Below are 19,243 nucleotides of genomic sequence, written 5' to 3' on the forward strand. Positions count from 1 at the left end.
ATTTCTAGTTTACTTCGTCAGAACCATCTCGTTTTCCTTGCTTCATGTTACCACCCTGTCCCATTCTTGTCTAGGCGTAGGTCAGAGTGTCGTTGTCATGGCGCGTACGAAACCACCTGCCAGGAAGGCAGGCAATCGTGGTGCACAGGCGGCCAAAAATCGCAACAAACACAAGATGGTGCTCGATATAACCTCCAAGGACAAGGGAAAGCACTTACAAAGTGGCGTAAGAAAGACTGTCGCTGCTGCCAGTGGTACTGCTCACCCGCGTCACCAGATCGCCTTCAAGGCAGAGCCCCCTCCCGGTTACACTTTTATTCCCGCAGGAAATCCAGAGCTTACAGCGGCTCTCAAGGAGTTTTCTCGACAAGGAGATCATAAGATCTTTGCTGTCACGGTAAGCTTGATCTTATCAATCCCTCCCTATACTCCCACTAATCAAGTAGACCACCCCACATGCTGCTCGACATGAGCTTTCTAGAGAGGTACATCGAATCGGTTTTCATTTCCCTACTCAAGTCGTTTCCCAAGTGTGTAATTACTATGGTATTCGCCTCACAAGTGGAGGAAAGGTGATTGATGAATCCAAAGAGGACAAAATGTTCTCTCATGTATATTCCAAAGGGGGCCGACCCAAAGCAAATGATGAACCCAAGGACCAGATTACCATCAACACTGAGGCAAAACAAACCATCAAAGATTTATTTCCCAATATCCCGGACAAGGATCTATTCCAGATCATCAAGACTGCATTCCAATTAGGAGACAATAAAGTTGGCACTGCACAGGAAATCCCCCAAGTTCGACGAGCTCAGTTATCCGTTGTGGCACATATTCGACATGTCTACACTGACTATGATAGGCTGTTGAGGCAAGTGGCATATAATGATGCTCGACATACTGTGGAGCAGGCCACACTTGCCAAACTTGTCGAGTGGCGTGGTGATGATGATCAAGCGGACGAAGCCGCCAAGCATGCAGCCGCTGATGCTCTTCGCGAAGTTATTGTTATCTCTGACGAGGATGATAGCGACAGTGAAGGTTCTTATGAGCCAATTGCTCAGGCAGACCTACGAGTCGAAGAACTTCCTTCATCAGCCTATACCTCTGCTCCTGGCCGTCATATGACCCCTGATTCTGGAATTCGCTATCCGACATGGCATAATCGCAACCTTCCACAAGCCGTTCCCCATCACCGACCCACTCAGGACGAGGTTGCTCAACGCGACCTGAGTAGGTATGCTGTCTGGGACCAAGCTAAACAAGATTATCGTTCTAGTGTTGTTCAAAAGCCCCCAACGGTTCTGGAGAGAATCTATGAACCGGAAATACTCCCACGATCTCGTGTTCTTGTACCCCTTGACCCTCCAGTCACCCATTCTTCGCCACATGTCCTGCGAACTCCTATTTCATCCACTACAGCCACTCGAATTGAATATGAGGTAAGTCTGACGTTTTTTCATGCTCAAGCATTCGCTACCTTTGCAGAATCTTGTCCCAATGGTAGAGACTAACGACTTGCAGCACCGCCCAGTACGAACATCCAATGCCCCTTCATTCATCCAGGACCATAATGGTGTTCTGTATGAACGAGTTGTACGAGAACATGTACCAGAGAAAAGCTCTCAACGTTTTGCCAACTCGTCGCCTCTTCACCCATCTGCTGTTACCTTGGTAAGGACACGACCTTCATCTCCTGAAGATGTCTATTATCGTGGAAATCGGCACAACGCCAACCTTCATGACGATGGTCATAATATTCTACCTTCAATTGAAGGAAGTGATGGGCTTCCCTTGTCTCCACGAGAACGTCGTGTTGCCTTTGACAGGAGTTCCCAACCCCGTGACACGCATGACCAGATTCATGAACGTCGGAATCTCCGAGATCCGATGGTCGTTGAGTACCCACAGGGGAACGACTTTGCACCCAGACGTCGGCTCGTGGAACAAGATGATCATCGTCGCCCCATTCAGCAGCATCACACACTCAGAGAAGCCTCTCCTGTGAGATATGCCGAGCCTATTTATCGTTCGCGAGACGAACCAGATCCTCCTCGGTTCGAGACTCTTCCCGCAAAACATCTTGGCGCTCCAGCAAGCCCTCGACTGTTGGCTGAGAGATACACTGAGCGCAATCTAGTACATGATTTCCGTAACTTACCTTACAGCAGCACGAATGTTGATAGAGCCACATTTGTTGCGGATGACTCACATGTGAATGGGCCTTATCCACGAAGTCTTGCCCCGAAACACGAGTATGGTATTGGCCGTACCGCACTTCCCTCTGCAAGATTGCCCCAGGATGTACCTGAGCAGCGACCGTTGCAGTACGGGACCCGCACCTATGAGGTAGCGTTTGAATCACGGCCTTACGACAACCATGTTGCGAGGGAACGAAACATGGCTGTTGGTAGAGAGTATGTGCAACCCTTTCCCCAAGAAACGGGTGTGTGTTATTCCTATCCGGCCGGAACCATTGTGCGTGAGGCCCTCGAACCACTTCCACGCCAGCAAGCGGTACACTATGAGTATGCGCCAGGTCCAGCTCGGTCCCATGCTCTTCCCAGTTTTCAGTGATTGTGAGTTGATCTGAACAAAGTGTCCTGTCACGGTAAGAGCTCAGGACATGCCATGAATCCATGCTACCTCTTTCCTTTTAGAAAGTCCATTACTAACATTATTTTAGGATGGAGTTCAAACTTGAGAAATTGCTTTTTATCTTTGATCGATAAATGTTGGAGTTCCATCTCCTGGCATTCGCATAGCGAGGAGGTCGCATTTTTACCACGGGAATAGCGATGGTGTTGGACGTTGGTGTTTACTGGCTTGTTTGGAGGACGCTGTCATAGAAGATACCCAACTTTACGTTTAGCGAGTGACGAATGATGATGGATCTCAGGCTGAGGCTCATAATCTGTGGGAGTGTCCTCATTGTGAACGTCAGAATTGCACAGATTGATCAATTCCAGCGCAGGTCTGGTTTCTCCTGGAGAGATCTCGGATACCTCGAGTGTCTACACAATCAATACAGATACTCGTTGTTGTTCAAATGAATAGTTATCTATTGACTCCCTAGTGATTTATGCTATCATGTCCCACGCCACATCCGCAGGTCGTTTATCCTTGTTGCTTTTATCTGATGCATGCCACAGCGCTCCTGATCTAGATGGGCTGAGGGACACCGTCGGCCTCGCCAGAATTGACCGTCTTGCCAGTCTTCTTGATCTTCTCCAGCACAGTCTCGTAGGACAATGAGTCTTCGGCCGTGATATCGGCGGTCTGTGTTTCGAGGGAGACATTGTACTCCTTGACGCCTGTATGTATGAGATCGTCAGCCAATGGGGACATCATTCATGAAAATTGGCAAGGGAAAGAGCGATAGGCGTCGGATGGCTGCGCTGCTGCTGCTGCGTCGTGCTGAGACCGAGCTGGGGTGCAGCGCAGTGCCAGTGCGAAGAATGTGGTTGCGGCGAACTTACCATCCAGTTTCTTGAGCACGCGCTCCACGGCCCCGGAACAGCCGCCGCAGCTCATGCTGACGTTGAACTTGTAGTGGTGTCCAGACATGTTTTGGTGGATGAGGTGGTGGTGTTGGTGGTGGAGGAGGATTGGTAATGGAGAGGGAGACTACTGAGTCGGAAGATCAGGGTGTGGGCGCGGTGCGGGCACGCCTATTATTATTGTATTGCGAACGCGAGTGGAACAAAGAAGCTGTTATAGTTTCGGAGTCCGATGGGACAAAATAAGACAATATGGTTATGGGAGGAGAGAAATGTTGTTGAGACGAGGAGAGTGAGTGAGTGAGACGTAGTAATATAATATCAGCACGATTGGGTGGTAGTAAGGCGAGGCTGTTGCGGCGGAACGAAGACAAACAAGTGCGGTGTGCAAAGCGCGGGGCTGATATATATGGACGGGGAGTGATGAATTTGTAAGAATATGAATACTAAACAGAGCGTACGTATATAGGTACTTATGGCACGCGGCTGGCTACCTAACCTACCTAACCTACTCTGTAAGATGAGTGCTTCCATCGAAATTGGCATTTGAAGCATGGGCATGAGAAATGTGCTCAATCAGCCCTTGAAAGTTCGAAACTCGGTCTGAAGAATGTGCTCATTGTTCAGTTGGCGTCTCAAAATAAGTCGGTGTGGCTGTCCCTCAAGTTGCGCATTGGTAAGCCACAGACGGTTTATTTGATAGGGGGTGAGATGACACCGTTTGGGGTCCCAAATTGCGTGATTCCAGAATATCTGGCTGAGGATCCAGGCTGCCCAGAGTTCAGGCCATGGCGCTGTCACTTAAAGCAAAGACGAACCGCCGCCTCTTGGGGCTTCCTCGTTCCAGGTCCTGGTCTCAGGCTCTCTAGGCCCAAACGCCCCTGGAACGGATGTGGCAATTTGAGAGAGGCTCAAACCGTCCACCAAGGTCTCCCACATCTCACCTCACTGGCTGGGCTGGGCAAGACTGACTTCAGGGCGACCTTCTTGTCGAGCTTGAATATCGATACATGATTTCTACAAGGCTGACTCTGGATCTGGCTAACAGTACATCGCTCTCAAACCCCCAGTTAATTCTGTTTGTACTTCAACGACATGTTATGTGATGACTGCCGACATTTAATTCAACAAGCTGATCACGAGTTTCATCTTGCACATCCTCCTTCACCAGTCAAACAAGAAGTCTCCACTAAAGACTTTTTGAGTTCTGTTGCTGTCAATTGCTATCTCTGCACAAGGCTACATACAGACCTCGGGGAGCAAAAATGGAAATACCTTCGTTCCGCGGACTTTTCCAAGGCGCACCTCATCGCGTTTGACAAGTCTGCTCATTGTCATGTCTCCAACAATCACATCCTAGTAAGGTTGGGTTGTAAATTGACGCCATTCTCTGGAATCGATCATGCCGGAGAACTTATCTTGGGAAAGAGCAATTCGTATGGCTATCTGCAGGTAGCCCTTCTACCACGCAACATTCAAAGGTTGGAATTACTTTCTTCTTGTGCACTGTTGTTGCCTTGTTACTACTTCTCATGACCATATCCGAGTTCACGTATCACGAGTATCTGACGGATCCCAAGTTTGGCCATTCCTGCTCCTGCTGTCGCTGCCAAAAATGCACTATCAACTTCAGATGCCACCGTGTTTTCCTTGATTGGCCGTTGGCTCAGCGTGTGCTTGGGTTCATCCGACCACGAATTGTGTCGCCAGCACTCCGAGCAAGGGAAGGTATATCCCACGCGGCTGATCGATGTTGAACCTCCAGGATTGCCACCTAATTTCTGGAGGCTGGTTGAGGTGCAACACGAATCCATCACTGGCCATTTTATGACACTGTCCCATAGATGGGGCTCAGGTAACATCAAACTTGAGCGCAGGACCCAGCACAAATTGCTAGATGGGATGCCTTTGTCAATTCTACCTGGCACTTATCAAGACGCTATCAAGGTGGTCAAGACTTTGCACGTGCGATATCTTTGGATTGATTCGATATGTTTGTATCCACCTAACAAATCTGTTGTACTATATCTCTGACCATATGAGAAGGTATCTTCCAAGATGAACGCACAGACATTCAGAAAGAGGCCACTCGAATGGCAGAAGTCTACGGTAACGCCATTTGCAACATTTCTGCTCTCTCAGGCAAAGATGACGGGCTTTTCTGTGACAGAATCCCCGCGACAATGAACTGCGACTCCGTCATCCTAGATCAAACCGCCTTTCAGCTCAATACGTCGTATCTCATCAATGACTTCCAGCTTTGGAGAGGTGAGCTTATTCACATGCCCTTGACCACGCGAGGTTGGGTCTTGCAAGAAGAAGTACTTGCTCTTCGTACTATCTATTTTGGCACTCGACAAGTTCTATGGAACTGTGTATCCGCCCGGGCATGCGAGACTTATCCGGCAATGCATAAAAAACCCTCGGCAGAAGCTGAAGTCCCACATCATGACAAGGAAATATTTCTTCGTGACGACGAGCTCCAACCGATCACGTCTTGGCTGTCCCTTGTCAAGACACAATCGGAGAGCATGCGCATCGGAGGCCTTGACCGCAATGAAGTGGATCAAGAAAAATTATATCGTATTTGGACTGATTTTGTGTCTCATTACTCCCTTCGTCAATTGACGTTTCCCATAGACAAATTGCTCGCCATTGCTGGTGTTTCCAAATTGTTTGGGACTGTCATGAGAGACGATTTTGTCGCGGGACTTTGGCGCCAGCATCTTATAGAGGGTTTGCTATGGTCTATTCGTGCAAATACGAGAACCGCCGATCCATCAGAATATAGGGCCCCAACCTGGTCATGGGCGTCAAAGGAAGGTTATGTCATGTATGCCGAGCCCTTCAAAGTATCCTGGATTGTCGCAAGGCATCTGGATGTGCGGTGCAATGTGGCAGCTAACGACCCATACGGACCAGCAGAAGAATTTGGCATTGTTTCCTCAGGCAGTATGACCCTCCAAGCGCCTCTCATACTTCTGAAACTTGACGAGAATCGATCCTGGACTGTACCCACGGGAAAGAGTCAGTTACCTCGACTAATGATCCGGCTTGATTCTACCAAAAACATGCCTGCCGAAGGAAAATACGTAGGTGCAATCATCCGGACGACAGCTTACCACCTCACGGATGCACCATCTGACAATCGTCGGAAGGCCCTCCTTGCTGCTCAAGGCATCATCCTCAAATCTACCGGCGAGCTGGCTAAGAACCACGATCAGGATCTTTCCAGTGAACCAACATATTCATGGAATAGGATCGGCTACTTCGCGCTCGAAGATAAGAAGTCCGGAAAACTAAAACCAAAATGGCTTCCTGCGGCGGAGGGAGCGAGGATTTTCCCATCGCCAGTCAAGAATGTTGGTGATGTCGACGTTTTCGATTTCGAGAGTTCGGCGTCCGCCATGAGTGTCGTGGAAATCTACTAGCATCGCGTGGACATGATTCAGGTCCTGAGGTCACTTGGTCCAAGTCATGATAGGGCAGATCCATGTATCCGAGCACTATGATGGGCGATTTAGACGCAGTCATCTTCGACCAACACAGCGCTTTATTCTTCGTATTGACTATCATGCTAGAATCATCAATCATGTTTCTCTTGACAATGGGACGGAGTTTCACCCCCTGTATACTCTCAGTCGATTATCGAGAAACCCTTTGTACAGCCACCTGTATTGGACTGATCTACACATCCAACTCCGTATCCCTCTCCACACCTCCTTTCTGTGCCTCCCAAACTGCATCCCAAACCTGGATCCCACGCTCCCACAACTCGTCGACACGATCGTCATGTATCCTCCCTTGGGCATCCAACCACCTCAAACGCTCCTCGCTCGCACCCTCATCCGCCCCGCCCCAGTTAACCTCTCTGCCATACAAGAAGTCTCCAAACGGCGCGAGAAACGCCTTCACTACTTCTTTATCCTCGGGCGTGAAATCCGCCCGCCACCCCGACACCCACCAGATCGGCATGTCTCCAGCATGACACACCTTGACCTCCGGCTTCAGCCACGCATCGAGCGCCGCAGCGCGCCACGAGATACGGTACCGAAGCACTCGATTCGACGGCAAGGCTTTGACCCTGGGATTCTCTTGCGGTGGATTCAGCAGAATGCGCGTCATGCCGCGCAGCGACGCGTGCACCTGCCCGTCGGAGACGATCTGGCTGAACACCTCTGCGTAGGCGGCGGGCGTGGCGGCGGGGGAGTCCGGCGCGGGGATGTCGTAGAGCTTGACCAGCGCGTCGCACACGGCCTGCGGGTAGTAGTTTGCCAGCTGGACGTGCAGGCCCGCGCGTGTGGACGGCGGGTTGACGAGCTTGTACAGCTCCTTTTCGTCGCTGACTTCGCCGAGCAGGACCGAGACGCCGGCGTCGAAGAGCCGCGTCGTGAAGGCGCCCGAGTGCAGCGCGGAGAGGAACGTGGACGGGATGAATGCGTTGTCGGTGCTGGAGCGGAAGGTGTGGATTTTCAGCTTGGAAATGGCGGCGACCAAGTCCTCGGATGGGATTTTGCGCAGCCCGGCCAGCTTTTCTCGCGCGCTGCCGGTCGTCGGGATGGAGAAGATGGTGCACAGGTCGTTGAATTGCGTGGTCAGCACGGGCGCCGTCGTGCTGTTGGGCTGGATTGCTACCGCGTTGGACCAGAGGTAGACGCGGCGGATCAGGCGCTGTGATGGTGGGAGGAGCGTGTCGTAATTGAGCTGGAAGAAGGTCGAGTTGGCGCCTGCTGAGAGTCCGCCGACCGTGATGTTCTTCGGGTCGCCTCCGAAACATGAAATGTATTTCGCCGTCCACTCCAGTGCGGCGCGCTGATCCCACAGGCCGTAGTTCGACGCTGAAGCATCTTCCTGCAGCGATGCCAGGTCTTCACCCGCGAGGAACCCAAACAGGTTCAGTCGGTAAGTCGGCGCCACGATGATCCGGGCCGTCGTGTCGGCGAGCAGGTCGTATGGGTTATGGTCGTCCTGCTGCAGCGCATCTCCAATCTGGAGCCAGCCTCCATGGATGTGGAATTGGACGGGCCAGCCGCCCTCCGGCGCCGCTGAGGCTGGAACCCAGATGTTGACGTACAGGCAGTCCTCGTCTTGGACGTTCGGGATCGGTGGCGCGGCATTGGGGTTGTCGACTTTCGCGTGCGTGTGGTCGTACTCGGGCTGTGGACAGATGGGTCCGAAGTCCGTGTAGTCACCTGGATGGTCTGGGTTTTTGGCATCGTTGAATGTGAAGTCCTTGGGAAGTGGTTGCGGGCGGCGCCACCGTAAATCGTCTACTGGTGGGAGAGCATAAGGGACCTTGGTGAAGCGGTAGAGGATCGGCTTGCCGCTGAGATCTCGTTCTTCAATGCCTTCGAGATTGCCGTGTGGTGTCTTGAGAGTGTAAGGGTGACCTGTTGATAGTGCTGGTCGCATTATGGATTATTTATTTAGATACCTGCTGGGTTCGAACTTGGGTAGAGACCTTTTATTTCTATATGTACAGGGCAATTGCAAGATTGCTCGACTTCTTCGTCAACACTCTATATACAGAAAACGGAAAGAATCTTAATGTAAATTGAACCTACCCGATCATTTCACCTCGAGTAGTCGGAGATGTCCTATGTTCAAGAGAAATGGCGGAATTGCTAGAACATGAGGAGTGAACTCTATTGCGCACCCCGGGGATTCAATTATACCCGGGCCAATGAACAATGATATCGTCTGACGTTGATTCAAGCCAGAAGGTATGAGTAATTTGTGGAGATATCATTTTTATAATCGGGTCATTCCAGATGCGTTTCTGAGCCGCCTTATCCGGGGTCAGCCTCATGTCCGGGATCTGGGCGGAAACAACCGCGGCATGGAGCATAGCCGAGACATAAATGTCCCATAGAGGAATTTGAGTTCAGACGACCTCTAGATGGTGAACGCTGTCTTCAACTCACATATCCTCATCGGAGTCTTCTCTCTCCAAATCGACTGATGCTGCATCATTGGCCATGCCATAAAGCCTTTCTTCTTCGGCTGCCAACAAGGGGGCCCTTTCTTTTGGATGTCTTGAGAAATGCCCAACAAGACTCATAACGAATGGCGAAAAGCCATGGACCATGATGGAGCATAGAACGATGAAACATACCACTGGGTAAACGGTCTCCACGGCCACATTGTTTGGAGAGTCTTTTGGTGGACGTGGAAGAGGCAAAGAAGTTCCGGTTTCGAGTCTGGCCCGGGCCTCGATGGCAAGAAATAGAGCTCCTACTCCCATGGGACCAAAGTGGCCAGTAAACAAGGATTCATGGTAGGTGTGTAGATCCGGAACAAGTCTGGTAATGGCAAGCATTACCGGCAATCGTCTCAGTGCAAGGATCAGGAAAGCACAAAGTAGCATCTTGCCGACGCCTAGATTGTTGTGAAAGAGTTCCCACGGTATGATCGAACCAAAATAAACGAAGAATGCCGAGTTGAGCATAAGATCCAGTATACTGGGTAGCTTCATCCTTGCGGTGCGTTTGGAGAACCAACCATCCCAGCAAAAGGATGAACCTGCGGTAAAACAGACCAGAAAGTCATCCAGTCCCAACGTACTGCCTACTGCAACACAGAAGATGGCAAGGAGAAAGTAAAACACGAAAAGAGTGGATTCCTGGACGAAGCCATTAGCCTCGCTATAGCGAAGCAGCTTGTTTGCAGTCAAGCCGATGACGATGCCAATAGCAATGCCGAAGAGACACTGCCATATGAGGAGGTTAGTAAACCAGTCTTTAACTCCTTCGCCAGCTGAGGTTGCCAGTGATGCATATAATGCGGCATATAAGAACGGAAAGGCTGTGCCGTCGTTACAGCCTGACTCTGCAGTCAATAGATGGCGGACTCGTTTGGGAATTCTTTGTGAAAATCTCGTTTCCGCAATGACACTTGCCGACAAGACAGGATCTGTCGGAGTGAGGCAGGCTGCCACGATCAATGCGTTAAGCCAAGTGGTATTGAGCACGAGGTATATGATGAGGGCTGATATCATCCACCCAGCAATCATATTAGGCCCAAGGAGAAGGGCAATACTCTTCCAGTGGCATTTGACATATTTTGCCGGCAGCTCAATGCCAACTGCGAAACATTGTACGCCAGTGATGACTCGAGCGAGTTCCTGGGTGATGTTGTCTTCCCAACCCCATTGAGTGATTGGGTCGAGGATCGTCGCACCTTTGGGACCAAATGCAATTCCTGCCAAGGTTGCCAAAGGTGGCTCTGATAGATGTGCTCTGTTTCGAATCAGATCGGAAAATAGTGCATAAAGAATGAGGAAAAATGAGAGCAGTAAATATGTGAGATGAGGTGATGTGGGTTCGATCTCTGGCCAGCTCATATTGATAGCATAAATAATCGACGGCTAGCAACAGATATTGATGTATATCCGTGAGCAGTATATTTCAGGTTAATACCTTGTCTAGACCTCGTAAAGAGGTATGCGGTGATGAGGTAGTTGAGTTTTCAGTTAAATCGTCATTGGTCCACTTGATAATGCGTCACCACTTCTGTATTGATACGTGCGTCCAGCCTTTTATCGAACCGTCCAGTGCCTGTGCTCATCGAGGATCAGCCGCGCCAAGCCCGAGGGGGTTGCCTAAACGCTTTCGCTTGGAGCCTCGACGTCACGGGGCTCTATTTTAAGCCTGTAAACTGTACGGATCGCCTGAGGCTTCTGCACTTGTTGCATACCCTTTGCGTTGGGGACTGCAGCAAGCCGTCCCTCGTTACGGGCACGACAGGGATCACTAATATCCCTTTCGCTACCATAGTGCCCAGGTGTGGACAAAGCGTATGCAAATCAGTCACCTTAACTTGAGAAACAATGATTCTTCTGAGCTGGTGTAGTACATCTGTATTGGACATGTGTGGTGGGAAGAATCCACTTGTCAGGTTCGTCGTCGAAACGGTCTGGAATGGTCCTGGACGTTGATTGACATGTACTCGATACTAAGATCGCCAATCGATTTCTGGATTTCCGCGTCAAGCTGTCTGAAAGAACGTTGAGCACTTTGATGTGAACGTAAAGATAGTGATCATTGGTCCTTTTGCCGACCGATCACAGTGCATGTTGGAATCAGGCATATGATCGGCATATTGCTGAGAAATCTGGTTCAGCATCTTTGACATCTCACGAGGCAAATCTAAGGTACAAGTGTATCAGTTGCTTCAGGGAAATTTTACCATTCATGTTTTTGTGATCAAAGGACCCGTCATTGTATGGAATGAGAGAACAGCATAAAGCACATCTCGAGCCCAATGACCGACGAGACTGGAATTGCTTCGGAGGGCTGCTGCCCAACCGACGAGGCAGTCCACTTGGCCGGGTTTTCTGATTGATACATGACTGGCGAGTGGATCACAATTTGAGACGACAAACACCACTGTAGCAAATTGACGATGATAAAGATCCGTTTGTTTTAGAACCCCATACAGTGCTGGCAAGGAGTTTTTGTGAGAAATGGATGAATCGTAGGTGTTCATTCAATTCAGAACACATTGAATGGAAAGGCGGAACCTTGAATGTTAACATACTTGGCCAGAACCTGGAGTTTGGTGGCGCTATCTCCTGGTTGCAAGTGCCTAATCAGAGGGTCGAGGGAGCCGAGGGGGGCCCGGAGAGAAGGGGATGACCTAAAACGCCGGTGTCCATACTGCCTATCCACAAGGCAAACACTTTGCTTGATTGCAAACCAGAATTGTGCAGATGGGAGGGGCGCGTAGGGGAGAAAGGAGCCAAGCCCCGGCGTCGGAAATGGTGAAGTTGCAGTTCTTTGCTGGCAGTCCCAAGTGCCAGTGGGCCAACAACACGGAAGCGACGGTGCCCACCTACTACCTAAGTCCACCACCGAGGCGACCTACATTGGACCTAACCGCTACTGCCCACGGCCCCAGCTCCCAGAGGCAGTAGTTCACTGAGTGCCACTGCCACTGCCACCGCTACTGCTACTGCTACCGCTCTCGCCCTTTTGCTGGCACCTCCCCTTCCCTGCGCCTGCGCCTTTCCAGTAGTACTGTGGTAGTTAATCCACCTGACTCTGACCTCTACTTCCTCTCTTGTTCTTATCCCTCAACCCCCCTCCTCTTGACAACCTCAACCATCCCATCCCAACCGGGTCTGTGTCGACAAACAACCTCAAGACCGGTGGGCGTCGACTCACTTGTCACTTCAGGCCTTTGATCCCTCTCGTTTCCATCTTTCAAATCAAGGTTAGTCATCTTCTTACAGCTTTCCGTGTTACCGCTCCGGAATTGCCTATGCCCAGCCCACACCGTCCATTGTCAACCTCACTTGCACCTCGGCCAACGGCCTTCTACTTCTCTCTTCCATCATCCTCTTCCTCTCTGCACTTCCACAACTCAAGTGCTTGGGAGGGACCATCACGGCTAGAGCCTGCCTGTGCAGCCGTTTACTCACAATTCTCCGTGACATTGCTGATCCTTTTGAAACCAGGCTGAGATCAACCTCACCCTCTCTTCCTTTCACCACCCTTCGAAAAACACCTCAAATCACCTCAAATCAACATCCGTATCACCCAAAAATCATTTGCAGCTACATTGCTGCCCACCTCGAGTCAGCATGACGACAATGGTACGTAACAATCCGCCTTGGATGGAGTTTTCACAAGTCTTGAGGGGTTAGCGAGACACGCTGGGACATGACAAGCGTCGAATCCTTCCAGTCTACACGGGGTACACATTACGGATAGAGGCTAACTGTGCTCTTCAGGATCTGCGTGTTGGTAACAAGTACCGTATTGGACGAAAGATCGGCAGTGGCTCCTTTGGTGACATCTACTTGGGTACTAATATCATCTCGGGCGAGGAGATTGCCATCAAACTCGAATCAGTCAAAGCCAAACACCCCCAGCTTGAGTATGAAGCCCGTGTCTACAAGTCTCTTGCTGGAGGTGTTGGTATTCCATTCGTCCGTTGGTTCGGTACTGAATGTGACTACAACGCCATGGTTCTCGATCTTCTCGGCCCCAGCTTGGAAGATCTCTTCAACTTCTGCAATCGAAAATTCTCCCTCAAGACTGTTCTCCTTCTGGCCGATCAACTCATTTCCCGAATCGAGTACATTCACGCCAAGTCTTTCATCCACCGTGATATCAAGCCCGACAATTTCCTCATGGGAATCGGAAAGCGAGGAAATCAGGTCAACGTTATTGACTTTGGTCTCGCCAAGAAGTACCGTGACCCCAAGACTCATTTCCACATCCCATACCGTGAGAACAAGAACTTGACCGGGACGGCTCGTTATGCCTCTATCAACACCCATCTCGGCGTTGAACAATCTCGACGTGACGACATGGAGTCTCTTGGATATGTCATGCTCTATTTCTGTCGTGGCTCACTTCCATGGCAAGGGCTCAAAGCTGCTACCAAGAAGCAGAAGTATGATCGAATCATGGAGAAGAAGATGACCACTCCAACCGAGGTGCTCTGCCGTGGTTTCCCCAACGAGTTCGCCATCTACCTCAACTACACTCGCTCTCTCCGTTTCGATGACAAGCCAGACTATTCCTATCTCAGAAAGATTTTCCGCGATTTGTTTGTCCGAGAATCATTCCAGTATGATTACGTCTTTGACTGGACTGTCTACAAATACCAAAAGAACGCCCAAGCCATTGCCCAGGCTGCTGGAAATCAACCTGCTCAAGAAGAAGAGGAGAAACAACCCCGACGTGGTGGTACTGCCGCTGCGACCGGGGCCCCTACTCCGCAAAACACTTCTCAAGCCGGCAAGCCAGCAGCCATTTCCAGCTCTCGCCGCAAGTTGATCGACCGCGGCAATGGCAACGACCAAGGAGGAAGTGACAGGATGTGAGTACTGAAACCTTCGGTTCCGTGTAAGGGATCTCCTCTGCGTTCTGCTTCGGTTTGCGTAGAGGGTTGAAATAGCATCTGACTAATACTCTAGTCTTCGACGTTAGGCTTCGTTCCGGCACGAGGATAACGACCGGCAACGGCGATTATCGTTGAAAAGGAATGACGGCTACGTGTTCTCGACGTTGAACTCGTTTCTTCAAATCTTCGAAGACTCTTGTCTTCACACAACAAACCATGGGAATGTCGGATCCCGCGCGGGGTTTGCTCTAGCACATGGCAAATCCGGAATGGGATATGTGGAACGCAGACTTGATCTGAATGGCTCTCAACTCAAGACCTCATGCAACAATTGACGACCACCAATGACTTATGGGGATCGATCCAACCACGCTTCAAATGCGTGATGCTAGCATGCAACATCAGATAACAACGAAAGTTTAGCGACATAACGACAACATGGCTTAGACAATGCTGTCCACCACTACAGATCTGATACCAAGGATATTATATCCAATTTTCGGACTGTACATCATCAAAGTCGATCATCGACTACAACAACACCACTCAGAATCACCACCGACCAGCCCCAAACACTCTACTACACGTTTTCATTTTTGTTTCTGGCTTCCATCGATCGAAACACGCTTATCACCAAAGTAGAAGTACTGGGCACGGGGAGAGAAGCACACGCTTGAAGTATGTCGACTTGTGGGGGAGAGGTTGGCAAGACGAATACAGACCATGGAAAGCTATGACTTCCTGTCACTATCTCGCAGGGACAATACACATGGGTTTGGTACCTGGCGAAGGAACTGTTAAGGGCAGCTTCCGGGGAGGTTTGTGACCAGTTACTTCTGTTGCTTGGGATGGCAACGTAATTTAATGACTTCCAGGCGAGAGAGTCTTGAACTCAGCTAGCTTAGTCAATCATGATATCAATGTGCTCAAAACTCTGTGTCTCGTACTGTTCTTATGGGCAGTCGGTACCTCGTAGTGCCTATTACTGACTGTGAGATAGAGTCGAGCACAAAATCACCCATGGCCTGACCACATCGGTGGCGTTCAGAGAACCCCACAAATCTTGAAAGGATTAGTCGACCTCGTGTCACAGCCTGAGGTTGTCCCACGCTTCCAACTTGATGATTACCAGCCACTTCAACACGAGCAGCACAGGTGGGGATGGAAGCTTGACGCAACCACAGGTTGGACGAAGAGGGGATGGCAAGGGTGCGATTGTTCCGTACTTCCAGACCCGTGGAACCTCACCGTTCTCGCACGAGTTGTTTAATATACTACGAAGCAGTAATCCAGTACCCGCCCGGGTCGAATTCCTGAGGTTGGACAACAACCAAACCATTTGAAGCGTCTGGCCGTGTTTCAGTGCTGACAACCGAAATCGTTGGCAGCTCCCATGAGCAAGCCAATGAGCAAGCCAATGAGCATCCCAGTCTCAGACTTAAGCGGCAAGCTTACTTGTACTTTACCATCGCAGCTTGCCCTGCCCTCCAAAGGATAATCACGAAGAAGACTGGCAGATGTCGTTTGAGAAAGTCAGGAAATGATCCGCAACTTTAGTTACGGCCTGGCCTGGCTTTGCTGGCTGGCTGATGGTCCGGCTGAAGCTCCCCTTCCCTTTCCCGAGGACCGGACACAAGCACAGTCGCTTACCAATTTCCAAACTGCCTTCGTTAGTGTTAGTTCTTGTAGTTCAAGTTTACTTAGCAGTCGTAGCTTGTAGTCTGGCATGTCCTGTGCCAGCCAGTTCAGTGGGTGGTGTCGGTGACGTGAGAGCGACGTATGCCATTCCACATCCACACCGACCCTTCCCCCAACTCACTCCCGACTCCATCTGATCTGAACCTGAGCTATCTACCTTCGCTGTCGTAAATTCATCCCATTGCGGTATTGACTCGATTCTTATCGGTATACCTTCACCTACCGTTGTTGTATGTCCCTGTCTGCTCTTTAGGTGTCTAACTCCTCTCTACCAATTTATGGCGCTCAGTTCCCACCCACACAGTGTTTCTGACCAAAATTGGCATACAGGTCGAGCTGCCAGTCAGCAGTGTATATTCCATCCGGCATAGGCATCGACAACTGTCGGTGATATCAAGTGAGTCTATACCTTTTATTTAAATCCCCCTTATGATTTCCCAATCCTTGCCTTTCACGGGGCGAGCCGGGCTGGGTTGCTTTCTGCGGATGTTACGCCCATTCATCCCCTGGAGCATGGAGAAGACTTCCGGGCTGCTATATATGATGGATAGCCCGGCCTTGACCTTGCTTTCTACGTGTGGCTGGCTCTGGTTGCCATGTACCGAGTCCGGCCCCAGACATGCATAACTACGTCCTTGATCGTCGCCGGCTTGCTCTGGTCTTAGTCAACTGACTCCTACGAATCTCGATATGATTTGAGCTTTCTGGTGAACGTGATATGGGACACACTTTCCCGTGTAGTGTCATCATGCATTAAGACATGATACATGGCCCTTAAAAGGCCCCAAAAACCAAGCAGATCGACTGACTGACAACTCCTCTTGAGAAGGTCAATTAGTGCTGGCGAAGACTCTCAAACAATAAAGTCCCCAGCCGACAACCACCGCCGCGACTAGCTTTTTTTCGAGGGAGGCAGCAAAAGATCAAATCCACCTGCCTAACTCGACAGGAAGGAAGCTGACCCCGACGGTGTGATTGTCAAGACAAAGACACCATCAACACACCGCCAACATGCCAGTCGAACTCCGGAAACGCCCACCGCCAAAGGAAACCGCGACTCCACCACCGACCGCCAAACGTAGCAGCAATCCGGTCAAGAAACTCGCCGAGAAGGCCAAAGAAGCCGTCTCGGGAGGTCCCAAAAACGGCGGCAAGAAGAGCACCAATGGAACTGCCACCGCCGCTGCCCCTGCTGCCGTTGCTGCTGAAGATCCAACCCCAGCTCCAGCTGTGACGAAGAACGGCGGTGCAGGTTCCAAGATCGCCGTTGGCGAGACGGTCGACCTCGAGGGGTTTGGAGGCACAGTGCAGACCCACGATGGGAAGGACACGACTTTGAAGAAGCTGGTGGAAGAGAGTTTGGCAGGTGTGGTTATTTTCACGTATCCAAGGGCCAGTACGCCTGGTTGTATGTCTTCTTTTTCTTTCTTCCCTCTTCTGTCTTTTTGGACTCCCACAGCAAAGAGGACTGACTTTTGGAATGCTTTTCTGGAAATCTAGGCACCACGCAAGCCTGTCTGTTTCGAGACAGCTATGCCCCCATCACCGGTGCTTCGCTCGCGGTCTACGGTCTAAGTACCGATAGTCCCAAAGCCAACACGACCTTTGCGACGAAGCAGAAGCTGCCGTATCCGCTGTTGGTAAGTTTGACGGTCCTGTTTTCTCCTGTTTCCTTCCCTTGCCCTTTCTTTCCACTATGGAATCCCTAAAGCCCATACACTAACAACTCCACTTCCGTGAATCTACAGTGCGACCCAAACGCGACATTAACATCCGCGATCGGGCTCAAGAAGCCCGGGCCGGGCAAATCGACCGCGCGAGGCGTGATTGTCATCGACAAGCAGGGCAAGATCCGCGTGCACGAGCAAGCCGGTCCGCAGAAGACATTGGACGTCGTGCTCGAATACATCAAGACCGAGGGCTTCACTGAGACCGGTGCTCCATCTGCCGTGGCAGCTCCACCGGCTGATGATCCCGCCGCGACGGAGGAAGCGGCGAAGCTGGCTGACCCAAAGTTGTTGGCCGATCCGGATGTCAAAATGGATGAGGCGCCCTTGATTTCGACTCCGTCCAGAGAGGAGGCGGAGGCGGCGGAGACGGCCGCGCAGGTGGGCGAGACGGCCGCTAAGATTGATTCGGCTGATGGTGCTGTCAAGGCATAAAATGGGTGCTTGAACAAAAGGGAAGGAAAAATTGCTAGTTCTGTATCGAGCTTCATGTAGCAGTTCGAGCAGCCTCGTAGGTGGTGGTCTGGGAATGTGCGTATTTCGATCCTCTTAGACTGTGGAAGCAAACCATATCCCTCACACACTTGCGATCCCAGGCGTCCAGACTTTCCCTATCCTCTGCAATTCATTGATGAACTTCTTACTTGTGATCTCCGGGCTCTTGGCCCCGTAGTTGGCGATCTGTAGAGGAGTGCGATCATCCGGAGTGTAGAAAGGATTGAGCATCAACTGGATATATGCGGTCTGGACGGCACGAAAGGCGGGTCTCAAATCGGCATCTCGTAGCCCCATAACGGCGGGCAGCTTGTTACGCTTGCTGTCTTTTTCCTCGGTTGGAGAGAGCGGTGAGAGTGAAGAAGATGGATCGGAACTGTTGGGAGGACGTCCCATCATGTCAACGACAATCACGAATTTGATGCTCGTGTTGGTCTGCCATCCGTAGCAGGAGAGGCGCTCGTCGACGGCTTGCAACAGGCCCAGGTCCTGGCTTAGTGAAGTGTTGGTGGTGTTGTTGGATGCGCGCAGGGCGAAGATGTCGAGACATGAGTTGATCAGGAACAGCATCTGCAGAGGGTCGATTTGGTGGGGTGGGAAGTGTGAGATGTGTAGTGGGTTGTCCTGGAGGAGGGTGTATTAGTGAGGGCAGTGAGGTAGGAAAGGGCATTTCACGCACATGTTTGCCTATGATTCCTATGGCTGCTATAGCTGGACCAGCATTGAGATTGAGAGCCATGATGGGTGTTGAATTGTGAGTTCTAATGTGCTCTGTATTCTCTTGAATCCATGCTGTTCGTAGAAGTTGATATGCGTTACGAGTCAGTCATTGTCAAGCTGCTCCGAAAGTCGTGATTGTGCATGACTCGCGAGGCCCATCAACCAATCACAAAGCTCTTATTCCCGTGGGGACGACTGGGCCGAAGATGAACATCCTCTCCATCATAGATATTTCAATCGCCTTTGGTC

General features: G+C 50.8%; 8 protein-coding genes across 8 annotated transcripts; 4 read left to right on the top strand and 4 right to left on the bottom strand.

Annotated features, from left to right (window-relative positions):
• Window positions 1-97: 97 nt before the first annotated feature.
• On the top strand, window positions 98-2,577 carry LTR84_003086 (uncharacterized protein; the record flags this gene model as incomplete). Its single annotated transcript, XM_064846681.1, has 3 exons — window positions 98-397; window positions 447-1,442; window positions 1,525-2,577. 3 exons carry the CDS (start codon window positions 98-100, stop codon window positions 2,575-2,577), a joined length of 2,349 nt encoding a protein of 782 aa, XP_064705661.1.
• A 585-nt stretch (window positions 2,578-3,162) lies between these two features.
• On the bottom strand, window positions 3,163-3,567 carry LTR84_003087 (uncharacterized protein; the record flags this gene model as incomplete). The annotated part of the gene is made up of 2 exons (XM_064846682.1): window positions 3,163-3,314; window positions 3,480-3,567. 2 exons carry the CDS (start codon window positions 3,565-3,567, stop codon window positions 3,163-3,165), a joined length of 240 nt encoding a protein of 79 aa, XP_064705662.1.
• Window positions 3,568-5,491: 1,924 nt separating this feature from the next.
• On the top strand, window positions 5,492-6,931 carry LTR84_003088 (uncharacterized protein; the record flags this gene model as incomplete). Its single annotated transcript, XM_064846683.1, has 2 exons — window positions 5,492-5,497; window positions 5,579-6,931. 2 exons carry the CDS (start codon window positions 5,492-5,494, stop codon window positions 6,929-6,931), a joined length of 1,359 nt encoding a protein of 452 aa, XP_064705663.1.
• A 256-nt stretch (window positions 6,932-7,187) lies between these two features.
• On the bottom strand, window positions 7,188-8,912 carry LTR84_003089 (uncharacterized protein; the record flags this gene model as incomplete). The annotated part of the gene is made up of 1 exon (XM_064846684.1): window positions 7,188-8,912. The coding sequence occupies one exon, from the start codon at window positions 8,910-8,912 to the stop codon at window positions 7,188-7,190; it is 1,725 nt and encodes a 574-aa protein (XP_064705664.1).
• A 508-nt stretch (window positions 8,913-9,420) lies between these two features.
• Window positions 9,421-10,842, bottom strand: LTR84_003090 (uncharacterized protein; the record flags this gene model as incomplete). Its single annotated transcript, XM_064846685.1, has 1 exon — window positions 9,421-10,842. The coding sequence occupies one exon, from the start codon at window positions 10,840-10,842 to the stop codon at window positions 9,421-9,423; it is 1,422 nt and encodes a 473-aa protein (XP_064705665.1).
• A 2,241-nt stretch (window positions 10,843-13,083) lies between these two features.
• On the top strand, window positions 13,084-14,334 carry HHP1 (casein kinase I; the record flags this gene model as incomplete). Its single annotated transcript, XM_064846686.1, has 2 exons — window positions 13,084-13,095; window positions 13,234-14,334. 2 exons carry the CDS (start codon window positions 13,084-13,086, stop codon window positions 14,332-14,334), a joined length of 1,113 nt encoding a protein of 370 aa, XP_064705666.1.
• Window positions 14,335-17,063: 2,729 nt separating this feature from the next.
• On the top strand, window positions 17,064-18,214 carry LTR84_003092 (uncharacterized protein; the record flags this gene model as incomplete). Its single annotated transcript, XM_064846687.1, has 3 exons — window positions 17,064-17,460; window positions 17,553-17,692; window positions 17,801-18,214. 3 exons carry the CDS (start codon window positions 17,064-17,066, stop codon window positions 18,212-18,214), a joined length of 951 nt encoding a protein of 316 aa, XP_064705667.1.
• A 141-nt stretch (window positions 18,215-18,355) lies between these two features.
• Window positions 18,356-19,013, bottom strand: LTR84_003093 (uncharacterized protein; the record flags this gene model as incomplete). Its single annotated transcript, XM_064846688.1, has 2 exons — window positions 18,356-18,898; window positions 18,954-19,013. 2 exons carry the CDS (start codon window positions 19,011-19,013, stop codon window positions 18,356-18,358), a joined length of 603 nt encoding a protein of 200 aa, XP_064705668.1.
• Window positions 19,014-19,243: the final 230 nt, after the last annotated feature.

This window comes from Exophiala bonariae (genome assembly GCF_035927105.1).
Source record: "Exophiala bonariae strain CCFEE 5792 chromosome Unknown scaffold_15, whole genome shotgun sequence".
NCBI lineage: Eukaryota > Fungi > Ascomycota > Eurotiomycetes > Chaetothyriales > Herpotrichiellaceae > Exophiala > Exophiala bonariae.